Here is a 14,805-nt window from a genome sequence, read left to right on the forward strand (position 1 = left end):
TGTGTGTGTGTGTGTGTGTGTGTGTGTGTGTGTGTGTGTATGCGCGCATGTGTGTGACCTTTAAAGAATTTAATCAAATTGGGACACCTTTTGTTTCGTTAGAACAGCGGTTTCTGGGGATATCATGAGACCTCCCAAAAAAAAGTAAATAGTACTTTATACATATCTGAAGATGAAAATGGGTCATTTGACCTGGTCTCGCATTGCCAGACCTTCCCACACGGTGCAGTGAATCTGAGGAACAGTTAACCATAGTCCTCGTAAACCCACCAAAGTCGCCGACACAGAAAAAGTGGAAGGGGACGGACATCCTGCCGAAAAGAAGGACATACGGCGGAATGTCCGGCGGCACCGGAGCAATCCCAGAAGTGGAACGTCGTGGAAATAGACTCAATTTGACCCTAACACAATATAAGGGTTAATTGTTAAAAACAAAGTTACTCATCAGACAACATCCCTTTGAAAGACACCCATTGGGCAGCTATTAATAATTACACAATGTCCAAGATATGAAGAGATTTTGAGTGCAGAGTTTTGGAAGGGGCCTGCGTCCTATAAAAGCAAGCCACTGCATGCTACGCATACTGCAAACCTCAACACATAGAGCTGCTTAATTGCACCAAACACTGAGACATAAATCAGCCGTCAAGGAGCCTGAACTGTGCAATCACTGTTCCAGCTGTGTTACACAAGCTAAGCTTCAGTCTAAACTGACGTGGCCAACATTTTGACACACCTGCTTTGAGAGAAAAAAAACAAAACAAAAAAACTGGCAAGGAAGGATAGGCTTTTGGTAGGTTAAAGTTATGTATCCTCCAAAGACTTCCGCTTTCAAAATAATTACAGCGCATACTTGACAAGGCACAAAATCACAAGTGTTGCTGATATCCTGCTGGTCCTATGTCCTTTCCTAAACTCCTTCATAAAAAGTTAGAGTGTCACTTGTAGAGCTGAGGCAGGGTTAAGTGGCTCACTTAAGAGTTGTATTGTTGGGTAAAAAGCCTCACTGCCACACCCACAACCTTTAATTTTTCAACCTATATTTTATGCAGGGAAGGCCTTTTTAAGCACTGTGATTTAAATTCTCGGCCTAGCTGGGAAAACTCCAGCAAGCGAGGCGTACAAGATTTGCTTCATACTTCATCGGTAATAACCCCCTCAAAACACAGAGGCACTTAAAGCCCCCGAATGCAAAGACTGTGCTTGAGAGGTTGAGTGAAGCACAACGGGGGCTAACAAAGCAAGTCCACCTTCTCTGGATAAACCAGGCTTATAAAAGAAGATAAACACGGCATGAAGAATATTGTAATTATGGATTAGCTCCTAAGGCACCAAACAGAATCAATACAATGTGGAGGTTTTATGCCTGTTCTCCCCTTTTCCCAGTGTTGACAACTTACTATGAGTTGTCTGTCCTGGGGGGCTTTTAGAACTGTGTACAATAAGCATGAGACGATCCACTGAGATTACTATATTACTGTGTTTACACGGACACAAACAAACCTGGTTAGTGGAAGAAATCAGGCAGGAAATCACATAATTTGTTTACATGCGCTGTAGTAAACTGAAAAACACGCATTCACAGCTTGTCAGTAATCAAGTTCCTCCAGTGGCATATTTGTGAAGCAAGGCGGGTCTGTGTTTATGTGTCTGAATTGAGTACTTATTTTATTCGTTTTAGTCTTAGATTCAGTAACACACCAGATTGAATTATTTTAAATGCAAGGATGCAAACAGCTTCCCTTTCATCCTTTCAACCCTCTGCATTGCTGCTATGGCAACACGTTCCCCATCCAATGGCTCTAATGTCAGTTGCAGGAAGTGTTGAGTTAAATCTAGCTTAGCTTAGCTTGTCAGGTTTAAACCAAGCTTGTGCGGCGGGGGGGGGGGGGGGGGGAGTGTCAATGAAACGGCCCATTTGTGTGAACTCCTGTTGTGTTTATAAATCCCCCCAACACAGCACAAGTAGGCTTTTCAGGCTTTCAAGTGCTTGTGTATGTTGTTTTTTTTACTCTCATAGTGTTTTAAAACGGTCTCGTGGCAGTGATGTTTCAAATTTAAAAACGCAATTAGTTTCCTGCATGGTGTATACCACTTCTTCTTCTTTGCTTGGTAAACATCCCCAAACTGAATTTCTTATATGAAAACCAATTACTCATCAAATAAGGGAATACTTTAAGTGGTTTGAGGGCAGTATAGCTTCACGGCAGACAGCATACCTTGTCGTGGTAGGCGGTGATGAGCCACAGCTCCAGGTCCAGGTTGTTGTTCCTCTTCTCCGCGCCGATAAAGTGGAGGATGTTGTCGTGCTTCATGCCGCTCACGGTGAAGATCTCGTACTCGTTCTGCCAAGACAGCTTGTCCTAAACGAGAGGCAGGGAGACAGATGTTATTCTGTCATTCAGCCACCTAACTAACAACCAAATCAAACACAGCTTGTAGAAGGTGGTGATAAGTAGTGTTTGAAATTCTAAGATAGAAAGCTTATTCCCTGGTGACCTTATTGCTACGTTCAGACTGCAGGTAGAAGTGGCCCAAATCCTTTTTCAAGGGACCGGGTCAGACTTCTTCAGAAGTAGTGTGAACACTCAAATTAGATTCAGGCCACTTCCATATGTGGTCCGGAATCAGACCCAGGTTTGATTTTTGTCAATGTGGCCGCAGTGTGAACAACCAAGGCGGATTTGATGCAACTTTTACGCCAACAACCCTCGCTGCGCCCTCTCTCCCCGCGGGGAGGGACGGGGCCCCCTGTTGCCGGGCAACCGGTACAGACTGTCCTCATTGCACCCCAACTACGTCACAAGGGTGGGGATCGGCTCACTTAAAAAGGCGTCAGGAGTCTAGGGTGATGACGGCAACCCACCCGATCCGTCTTGAAACACAGACCAAGGAGTCTAGGGTCGCCCCGTGGTGCATTGAATGCAAGGGCCGGTGCGCACCTGTTGAGGTGGGATCCCTGTCACACCACCGGCCCGTCTCGCCCACACTGTCGGGGGGGAGGAGCATGAACCCTGCACCGCTACTAATACTAGCTCTGGTCACAGTTCTATTATCTTTGTTGCTGTCATTATAATGAATCATATTTCTCTACATCTGTATCCAGTGTTGTAGTCAAGTCCCCAATGGTCAAGTCTGAGTCAAGTCAGAGTCACCAAAGAAGAGTCCGAGTCAAGTCACGAGTCAAGCGACTTGAGTCGGACTTGAGTCAGAGTCCAGGACTCAAGTACTCCATCACTGCCGATTACACACAAAAAGTAGTCCGAACCTTCTTCCAGCTTCCGAGTCCGATTTCATAAATCCTCGAGTCCCAGTCCAAGTCATGAGTTTGCGAGTCCAGAAATAGCGACAAAAGTTGGACTCAAGTCTGAGTCCATTAATTGAGTGCTCCGTCACTGTCCGTATCAAGAGTCAGCCCGAGGTTTCTGCCTGTTCCATTCCACTGTTACACCAAATGGTTGCTCTCGTGGGAAAAAGTTGGGTTTCAGTACATTACAGAGTGGGATCTAGACCTACTCTATCTATAGGTGTCCTGAGATAACTCCTGTTATGATTTGACATTTGACATCAATATTCTTTATCTTTGACGTTGTGATGTCTCATTGATTTTAAATCTACTAGCTTTGCTATGTCTTAGTCATCTACACACGGCAGCAGCCAGTGTGATACCTGAATGGGGAAGATCTTAACGGCCACAAAGTCGTTCAGCAGCTGGGCCTTCCACACGCACCCAAAGCGCCCCCTGGCTTTCACCTCGATCAGCTGCAGCGGTTTGTGTCCCAAAATGGGGGACGGGGGTGAGGGCCCGGGATCCTGTAGAGAGAGAGGGCAGGGGGGAAAAAAAAAAGACAAGAGGAATGTGTTATTCTTGATTCATTAAAATAGCTTTGGCTTACATTGAAGGTGACCGGGCTTTTGGCTCAGCAACAACGTGCCTGAGGAGCTTAGGCCAGCAGAATCGCCATCATCTTCACATCTTAAATCACATTGCACAACTTTCATATGTAGATTTGCTTTTATGTGACAATAATGTTCTATAGTTTTTCTGCTAACATACAGTTTTTTAGCCGCTTTTTACGTTGAGGTGCCTTATTGCTTTATTTATCTTATGGGTCTGTTTGCGTAATTTAATTATTAAAACCAATTGGAAAGTCTGTTTATAGGAAGTGCTGCATGTTTAAGTTCAGCATTATTATTACTGTGAAGTTTTTTTGGCAGCGCAGACACGGCATACCAAGCAGGGTTTTGGATTAATTCTTTTTTAAATTCATTTAAACCCCCTCAGGGCTGCATTTGCTTGAGTTTACAGAAACGGGATTGTAACTGGAGGGTTGCCAGTTTGAATCCAATGAGTCACTGAGGGTAAAAGCGGGTGGGGGAAAAAGATTTGAACACTACAAGTACCATAGAGCAAGGCATATGAAGATCAGACTGATGTGAAGCAAATATATGGTTAAATGAGAACATTTGCCAGGTCTAAACCTGGCAGGTCAAACCTCATGCGTGCGCTGTGTGTTCATGCTAATCCTGTATAAACAAAAGTGAGAGCAAGGAAGCCAAGTGTTCCAAATCTAAAGTAGGTTAAACACAGCTGGTGATCGGGATTAAGCTGATCACTTTCACATGTGACTTTACAGAGAGGGACAGAGGGCGAGCAAGGATAGAGAGAGAGAGGGGAAGGTTAAAAAGAAGCATGCAGTGAGGGAGTCACATTTCCAAAGGATAAAAGGTAGAGGAGAAAGACTTGCACGTGACTGATGGCCTTCGATGAAACCAGATATGCTACTGTAAAATCTCGACTTCACTTCCATGCCTCTGTATCGCTGTCGTCAGTAAAAAGAAAAAAGAATTCCCCCTGCAAAACCAACGATGTTCATGTTTTTACTTGAACTGAAGGCTTACAAGGCGTTTGATAAGCCGAAGCAAGTTTCAAGACCCTGAGGCCCACAGGATCCACTCAAACACTGTGATACTATATCAAAAGAACTTGTCAATCCCAGTCTGTTCTCCCCAAAACTGCCCCCTTATGGGGTTACAAAGTTTGCTACAGATACGAGCCACAGACCAGATTTGATACACGGACGGCACACTCACATCATCTTCTGGTTGTGAGAGGAATAAAACAAAAGGTACATTTCAGTACACACAGGCTCACTCTGCCTAATTTACTGTGCAGGTTCTAACAGACACCAAACACAGGTGATATCCAAGTATGTTTAAACCGCCTGTCCTGACAAGATTATTACATTACATTACATCATTCTGTACTGCAGAAGACTTCAAACTAGCAATTGAGACCATGAACTCATTATCAAAATGTTTACTAAGGTAACATATCAAGTGAGAAGTAGGTCACTTTCTTATAGACTTCTACAGAACCGACATGTATTACATGACGCTTTTATCCAAAACTTATAATTTTGCCATTTGGACGCCTCTGGAGCAACTAGGGGTTAAATGTCTTGCTCGGGGACACATTGGTCAGTGGGAATCGAACGCAGATCTCCCACACCTAATGCATGTGTCACATCCACTTCGCCATCACCACCACACATTGTGGCAGAAGCTAACTGCACATCATTTCATGGGATTTTTATCCATTTGAAATTGTAGACCTGGCAATGAACTTTGTGTCTTTTAGTTCACACACAAAGAAGGTACTACTGTTTGACTGAAAAGAGAAAAGTGTCTCAAATGCAGGGACATTGTGTCATTTTAGACTTTAATTATTGTCAGTGTCAGATTCTCCAGTTTAATACATTCTTATTCATGCCTGCTGGAACACCCTGACACATGCTGTCCAGGAAAAGAAAAGGATTTTTAAGTAAAAACCTGGGGAATATAAAACAAAATGAACTTTACTTGGGATGTATTTCTAGATAGGAGCCATAGGTTATGAAAACAAAATCATTAAAGGCCAGATTTGCAAGTAAATAATGGTTTCTGGCAAGTTTTGAAGAAAACTTGGATGGTGCAACAAGGCAGGCCTGCTCGGTTATTTCAGGGAAAGATTGTAATGATTTACAAAGAATATTTTCAAGGCATTTTGTCTCTTAATGGGACAGATTGGTGGGATTGCTGTGGATGAAGTACACACGGGCGATACACTGGTGCGAGCCAATGAGGTTTAACCACCTATCCATGTAATTTAAATAGCTCACATTACTTTATTGTCTCAACAGTTAACTTCCATTAATATTGTAAGCACGTTTTTTTATGCAAGTTGCACCAGAACAGAGACTATTTTGCAGACCCACTGTCACTGCGTCCAGAGCTTAGCGCCGCCCAAGACCACTGTGATTGGTTTAAAGAAATGCAAACAACCCACGCCGTGTATTTATGGTGTATGTATGGAGGGGCCAGTCCCTCCTCCACAGTGCTGTGGAGATAGAACTGGCCGGCGAGACTAGGCACAGACAAATGAAGCTGAAGTTTAGTGGACTGCGCTGATTCAATTTTTCTTATGTTGAATAATCATGCATTCTATTGCAACTCACTTGCATAATACTAGTTATATTCGAGAGACGCGAGCATGGCTGTAGACTCGTTAATATCTAACACCTCATTTATATAGAATTATTTGCTCCTAAAATGACAAAACTGCTCCCCAGCGATGATGACGTTTCACCCAGTCTAATCTGTTATTTAGTGGAGGTTGTACAAGTACACATCAGTCTAGCAGCAGCGGCAGATTAACAAGAAGCTTTGTAAGAATAAAGGAAAGACACTTTTTTTGTGGTAGAAACATGAAGCAGGGTGTCTGTGCCTTCAATAGTTGCCTGGCAGTGCGAGGGGGAATAGAGGATTCGAGTGGGAACTGCTGTGTTTACTTAAAGCCTTTTCCCTTTCACAGAGAGCTGCGAGGCAGACCTGCTGTCTCTACGCACTGCTTTCACACCGAACGCCAGCCAAATGACGGCGAAAATTACCCACGACGGTGCTGAGGTTGGATTACTTGAGCGGCTCAAGTGGCCCCAAATTGGCACCTTGGTAAAAACATCTTCAAGAACACATTGTACAATCTAAAATAATGAATCTATAGTTTCACAGAACTGTTTATTTACATCTAGCTTCAACACTGTGTTGAATATATATGACAATGTAGTGTTATGCAATCATTTTAAGGTCTTTTTAGGTTTTGAAGAGGGTCGGAACTGACATGACATGAGACTCATGATGTGACATGTTTGTGTGATGGTGATTTGGCCCGGCCCACTGGCAGGTGGGAGGAAGGAGATTGATTCAGGAGACTGTTTTGTGTCCAAAAGGAGGAAGACGGAAAGCACACGTTGGAGACGAGAATTTTTGAAGAACGATTCCTAATTGAATAAACTGTTTTGATTGAAGAGATGTTTTCTTATTTTCCACAACACAAATTTTTGTAAATACACCTTTTAAAACCTAGAACATGGAGAGCGGGCTTGCGGTGAAGTCAAGGACGGACGCTGGAGAGAGTCCCGACGCCGACGGAGGAGTGAATGCGGAACAACAAAAAACATGGACTCTTCAGGAGAGGCAATCAGCTTTGGATGTCATCTTTTTTTGGAATAAGGGCAAAAAAACAGAATATTATGTGCATGTACAGTAAATGTAGTCACGGAACGGGCTTTTAGACAAAGCTACAGCAGCAGACTCCATTAAAGTGAATATGGCTGGTTTGAGATATGGGTAGATGTATGTACACTTAGCACGCTTACATAAACTGAAGTTGGCTTGTAGCAGGTCACCGTGCTGCGTCATGTAATCAGGAGAAAACCACATGACAAATTTTGAATTGAAGGCCTTTGTTCAATAAAAGACTGGTGCTTTAAAAGTGAAAGTAAGTCCAACCATAATATCTTTACTTACTTTCTAGCGTTTTTTCTAGGGGTCTCTCCCTTCCTGATTGTGTTTTATGTCTCTTACTTGACCCATTTACGAGTCCCCAATATAAGAAATAATAAAATCCGGGGAAGTTGAGATGACAATTTGCACATTTTAGGCCTTTATCCATCACTTTTTTATTCCACAATGGGCTTTAAGTGTGACAGACAAATGTGCTTAAATTACCTGATTACCAACACTACGAGCAAGAAATGCAAACGAGCGCACAACATCGAGAAACAGTGACCCGACAACAGATATAAAGAGAAGGTTTGTGTCCCAAAAGCAATTAAATATGACAGGAAAGTGTGAGGGGAAGAAGAACCAGAGTGGTTTACCTGCTGTGAATGGGGATACCTGTCAGTGAAAATAGGGCAACACTTGTTATTGAAGGACTCCCCTTCGTGCCATTACTGTTCCATGTGCAGAAACGTGACCAAACCTAAATTTAGAACATTTACTGCTCGCAGTCTGAAGCGATTATTATTGTGATCATGCTGTGGATAAATTAGGGTATTATCCAAGGACTCTGTCTTCTCCGCCAATGCAAGCACGCTCAGTGTTGTGAAGCAATTTATTAATTTGTCTGCATCTCCATACAAATTACTCTATATTTGTTGTGCTTGGTAATTAAAGCCTTTCCAATGCTGATCATGATTTGAATGAGAAAAAAAGATCATTCATAGAGTTGTTTAGTAATGCAAGTCATAGATCAGTCTGCAGAAATGAAACAGAGAAACATTCCAGCGCATCTATTGTTCATCTATTGGCGGGATAAATAAATTGTGCTTCGGTTCATGATGAAGGACCATTTCAGGTTCTTAGTAAGTTCCAGGTGTCACGGACACAAATCCCAGCCTTAGAATGTACAAAGACGTGATTAACGTCATTCTAAATCTGGTGACGATGTGGTTAAGAAATCCGTAATGGCTGCACCGTTCTTATCTTTTTCCTGTTCCGTCTCCACTGCGTTGTGGCACAATGAGAGTGATCGGTATGTCTGCACAAATTCCTGTGCATCTATTGTGCTTGGTAAAATATGTGGCACTGACTTTGGACATGATGTGCTTGAAGACTGTCACAAAGGCCTGTGTCGTGCTCGCCATACCAGTTTTGTTCAACGGTGCAATGCGAGTTGTCATGTTGTCTACAGATATAAGACTAAGGCGAATTCATCCACCTGACCCATGACAGACTTTGACCCATGATTTAAATCCTCAATAGCAGTGATTCATGTTTAAGGACGGGTACCCGATTCCATAATTGCCTTCAAAGTTTTGAGTATCTAGAAAATCCCTCTTCTTTCATACCCAATTTCAATCCCTAAGGAGTAAATCTCATCAGCGTCAGTGGGCCAATCAGCACACAGCATGCTTCTACCAAGATCTAATAATGTCTGTGATTGGCTGTCTAACGTTACACGTCGTAGAGACACGCAGGAACATCTCAACGTTACAAAGACAGATGGTACTCACGTAGTAGGAGCTGAAACATAAATGAAAATTACCGTAATGTTGTTTTTTCCGTTTGTTCTGTAAAATTGGGAACCAGTATCAAAGTCACGGTATTGGTATCTGTATATAAAAATGTTTAAATGATACCCAGCTCTATTTATGCTACCATGCAAGTCATCAACACGTTGACACCTTTGTCTAGTCTTCCGGGCTTTAGCCTGACGAGGCGGCCCGGCCAGGCCCAACCAGGGCTAGCCTCCCTCGGGAATCACCGGATCCCTTGTCCGATCACAGGGCACTGTGGCCTCAAACGGGGGCGCATTACACTTAGTCAGCAGATCACAGGAAACAGGAAAACAGAATCTGCTGCTTCACGCCATTCTTCCAAACCCTCAACCATCTCCCATGGCCTAATCAGGTTACACATTCATCTATTACATCAGAACGGGTCCTTTAGCCATGGTTTGTTCTTGTCTTCGGTTTAGGTGCTGATACGTATATACAGACATAACAGAATTTAATGCCAAGTTTGATTTTTAGACATAGAGTTACAATGGGCAGCTATTCTGGGCTTAAGCCTCCAAATCGCATATCTTAAGGTCACATCTTGTTGCTGATGATATGACCAAACAAACACAAAAAGTTGTAGACATGACTTTTAAAAAGAGCTAACCTGGAAAGCTGGACTGACAATAAGCCAGGGTCTAACTCTCTTAGAGTGGTTTTATTCAGTGAGCTACTCTTTTTTTGATGAGAATTTACTGGATGCAGCCATACTTCTACTCCAGTTTGACAAAATCTGAGCCATAGTACATCTGAAAAGGCTTATGCTCTCTCTCTACTTAAGTAATTTACACTCTGACTTGAAAAATGTTTGAGGTAAGTGGTAATTCTCCTACTTATGCAAAATGTATCCGCACTCCTCCTCACTCTGCATATAAGATGGAAGAGCACGCTGCCGTTTCAGTTTCAAACGCTCCGTCTCTCCGCATGAGAGACATTGTGAGCCATAGGTCTAGCTAATACCATTCTGGAAAACTGGGTCACATCAGACACCCAATATGTTACACAAACATCACAGGTGGACATTCATATTTAAAAAAAAAAAGAAAGAAAGAAAAAGGGGGCTGCATTCGGAGCCATGTTGGCCACTTTCCACCATGCACAATACATTCTTCACCAGGGAACACAAAAGACACCCATCCATGCAATAAACCCAGGCCGAAAGAAAATAAAAAACAACAGACAGAAATGTGCATGAACCGAGTAAACAAGACGCTGTCCAAAAAAGAAAAGAACAAAATGGTGGTCTGGGATTGAGGTGGAGAATTCATACCAAGCTCTGAACCCAAAAAAGAGGGGGGGGAACTAATAGTGTTTCAACTTCAATTGAACTGCTCTTACCTCCACCATAATGTGAAAGGCGTGCTTGTTGAAAAGGAACATAAGAAGCAAACAGAGAAATTATTTTCTGTCAGTTAGTGGATGAAATAGAGGCAGATCAAAAGGTAGGAGATGATGGATCGTCCCTGAACAGCCATTTGTTCTCCTTGGCGCTCCGGACCGGGGCTTGGAAAGCTTTGGTTTGAGACACACTGGGGGCGACTGGTCAGCGGTTTGTAATAGAAGGTGTTAATAAGCATGGCAAGATTGCATGTTTTAAGAAGTTAAATGATGCTCATAACCCTCGTGTTGTCTTCTCGTCGACCATTTACTTGTTGTCCTTTCGGGTCAAAATTGAACGTTATTGTAAACTTCTTTTGTTTTGTTTTTTAATGCTTTTGACTCTTTTGTCACTTTTTCTTATTTCATGGTCAATAAACCTAATTTATATGACATTATGCCAAGTTAAAAAAAGCAGAAATTATGAATAGTTGAAGTTTAGTGCGGCGATCGCTTTAAAATCATTTAATGGTTTTTTCAAAATGCTATAAAATTGAGTAAAACACCCAAAATGTTAATTTCTATGAAAGTAATAATTTATATTAAGCTCCATGCATCCATGTAGTTTTGGGGCCATTTGGTTGAAGAAAAAAAAAAACATATTTCAGACAACACAAGGGTTAAGCAAAACAAATGAAAGTGGATTGAACAATGTCTAAAAGGAACAAATGTTCCTAGATCACAGTGAAACCAAACAAAGCATAAATGCACATGAAAGGCACCCTGATGAAAAAGACATTTGTCCAAATAAAATATTCTAAAATTGGCAATTAATATATCTGATATTAATATCTGATATCCGACAGCCAAATGGAAGACAAATACACATTGGGGAAAGAAAGCAAATTAAAAGTCCCTGGCTGATGAGATTTCAAGACTAACCGTGACTTGTAGTATTGAAATTGATATGAACATAAGGATGTAGAAAATTAGAAGGATATTTGTATTACTGTGTGACGGCCCCGAGCCTTTTGTCGCGCATGTATACTGTGGTCTGTCTTCTGAACTTGCAGGTTTGAGGCGATAACGAGAAGACTGGGACCACCTGGCCAGTCCTCCCAGGTCCTTTAACCCCACCTGCAGGGTGCAGCATTCCCTTGACCGAGCAACATCCTGATTTCATTCTGTTTAGTTATTTCCTTTGTTGGTTAATGAAAACATGCACCACACGTTGTTCACTGCATCTACACGTCTCTCATACATCACTGATCCTAACAACCACACATCATTGCCTTTCTGTTGGCACCACTATTTAATAAATGTCACTTTATTCTTATTAAGTAGACTATCCCTCTTTTGTTGTATATTTTTGTCTCACTTAGGTAAACCTGGGAGTCAAAAAACATATTTTTTTAGAATATTTCTGGTCATTTTAGGCCTTATTTCGACAGGACAGCTGAAGCCATGAAAGGGGAGAGAGAGGGGGGACGCCATGCAGCAAAGGGCCACAGGTTGGAGTTGAACCCGCGGCCGCTACGTCAAGGAGTAAACCTCTATATATGGGCTCTACCAATTGAGCTGCACGGGCGTTTTGGGGGGCTTTTCAGGATATCTGGCCCATTAGGAGTTCTTTTGGGAAAGCTACCAACAGAAAAACAAGATGCAAGTAGCTCCATAATAAAGCAATTGATGACAGTTTTTGGTCAGAATTGATCTGGGAGATGGATAGCAATAAGAAAGTAGGGTCCAGGTTGAAAAAATTGGCCAGACTTATATGTTTAAGTGCTCCGGGCCTTTTCCGTGTGAAAGCTGTGGGTCTGTGTACTCAGACGGAATCAATTCCAGTTTGCCTCCACTTCGCACTGTGGTTTGAATAATGGAGGCTTGGTGGCAAATACGGAGTCCATGATGGACCACTGCCATAATGACAGCGTGCAATTAAGTTACTGTGCCGTCACATCATTTTCTGCATTTCACACTGGATTTAATCTTTTTAAGGGCTGCAGAGCAGCGGGGGCAGAGGCATTCAGATCCTTTACTTCAGTAAAAGTACTTCTGTTACAAGTAAAAGTCCTGCCTTGAAAATATTATTTCAGTAAAAGCGTATCATCAGTATCATCAGGAAAATGTAGTTAAAGTATTAAAAGTAGAAAGTGTGAAGGATCCAACCAGTTGTGTGTTTAATGGTCTCATCATCTCAGCTGGACTTTTTTTTAATTAACTATGTGTTTTGTGTGTAAAATGTCAATGTGTCAAGTAACTGGTAACTAAAGCTGTCAGATGAATGTAGTGGAGTAACTAAAGTAACTAGTAACTAAAGCTGTCAGATGAATGTAGTGGAGTAAAAAGTAGAATATTTCTCTCTAAATTGTAGCAAAGTAGAAGTACAAAGTGGAATGAAAAGAAAAGACTCAAGTAAAGTACATGTACCTCCACATTTGGACTTCTATACTACTAGTCTATAAAGTATGTGTATGCTCTTTTGATTTGACCAACCCGCCTCCTTCTTTGTGAACTCCACCCCTAGCCCCCACCTTCAGCCTGTGCCAACGTAAAGCTGACAACTATGTGTTGAAAGTACAGCTCCTCTCACTGGGTTTGTTTTCTTTCTTTCTTCCGTTAGTTCAGAGAGAGCGGAGCCGTATTAAGCGAGCCATTAATGATCATTAAGTGGGAACAATTACTTTCATCATAAATATGGCATGTTTTATTACCCTGCAAAGAAAATAATGGCAGAAGCTTCATGTGCTTTTCTTTGAAGTCCTTCACTGCGGAGAAAAACAAGACATTTTTGGGGGCGATACTTTGATTTGGATGTCAACAACATAAATAGCTTTTAGCTTAAGGTCCTATTACTAATTTCCGCTGGATCATAAACATGTCAACGGTTCAAGTTTCAGTGCCATAGTTTTCTGAAAACAACAAATCAAAATGGAAGCCGAGGCAGAAATCAGCATTATATGCAGTGTTACATCTTTGTCTCTGGCTCTGATCAGACTGCAGCTGCTTGTTTATGACATAATCCCATTCCAACTCCTTTCAATTAGAGATTTCGATTAAATGTGCATTGTGTGATGCAGAGCCCTGCCAGTTCTTAAAAGATGCAGCGTTGGAGTTGGCACATGGATGTTATGGAACAAGCAAAAGATTTTCTATTACTACCAACACCTATGGTGGACAACTGTAATGACTTCCCGTACATACAGAGCGCTTTAAAATCAAACTTGCAACAATTGTGGGCAATTTGTTTCTGTCACATAAAAAATACATGACTAAGGCTGCATTTACATTGCCCCTGTTTGGGTTTTTGAGACAAAATCGATCTCCATGAACAAGTGTTTTAGCTCTAGTAGTCGGTAGTCTAGTCTATAATCTCGGTTTAAGATAACACGCCCAAAAATATCTCATCAATATTCTCGTATACTTGGCATAACCAGGAGCGTGTATGCTGGTAGTTGCCATGATAACATTAGTAGGGCACCTAGATAGCTCAGTTGGTAGAGCGGGTGCCCATATATAGAGGTTTACTCCTCGACGCAGCGGGCCTGGGTTCGAGTCCGGCCTGCGGCCCTTTGCTGCATGTCACTCCCCCTCTCTCTCCCCTTTCATATCTTCATCTGTCCTGTCAATTAAAGGCCTAAAATGCCCAAAAAATAACCTTACAAAAAACGTTGGCGTCAGCGTTGCCAAAGGTCTCCGTTTGCGGCCGTTGAGACGGGAACACAACCGCGCAGATACCAAACCAAAACATGTTCCCTCCCGCTACGTCCACCTCTCTCCTCTCGGTGGCTTCCTCCATCTTCTACATTGGACGGCCAGAACTTCTCCGCGTTTGTTTTGGCCTCCTTCAAGAGACAGGCGGGCGGGGTTTACTGCATCACTACCTTCTAGAAAAGCATCCGAGCTGACTTTTAAACACATTCTTGTACGAGTGACCTCCTTTTCTATCTCCTGTCCTTGTATGCCTACTCATTCATGCATTAAATACTTCACACGCACGCACACGGTTATGCACATCCTGCGTGACTTCATTGTTCCATCCTGGCTATTTCATTTTATTTTCTTCCCCTTGTGATTTTATGAATATTTAAGATGTTAGTTCCCC

The 14,805-nt window shown here is 42.2% G+C and overlaps 1 protein-coding gene across 2 annotated transcripts in view; it reads right to left on the bottom strand.

Annotated features, from left to right (window-relative positions):
• Positions 1–14,805, bottom strand: part of acvr2ab (activin A receptor type 2Ab) — a 57,115-nt gene that overhangs the window by 11,994 nt on the left and 30,316 nt on the right. The window contains exons 5-7 of one of the 2 annotated variants that reach the window (XM_032506519.1): positions 10,722–10,745; positions 3,670–3,813; positions 2,220–2,363 (exon numbers count right to left, since the gene is read on the bottom strand). In XM_032506519.1, coding sequence (XP_032362410.1) covers positions 2,220–2,363; positions 3,670–3,813; positions 10,722–10,745 — 312 coding nt within the window. The remainder of the gene's footprint in view (positions 1–2,219; positions 2,364–3,669; positions 3,814–10,721; positions 10,746–14,805) is intronic. The other variant, XM_032506520.1, reaches the window with a different exon arrangement.

This window comes from Etheostoma spectabile, chromosome 24 (genome assembly GCF_008692095.1).
Source record: "Etheostoma spectabile isolate EspeVRDwgs_2016 chromosome 24, UIUC_Espe_1.0, whole genome shotgun sequence".
Taxonomy (NCBI): domain Eukaryota; kingdom Metazoa; phylum Chordata; class Actinopteri; order Perciformes; family Percidae; genus Etheostoma; species Etheostoma spectabile.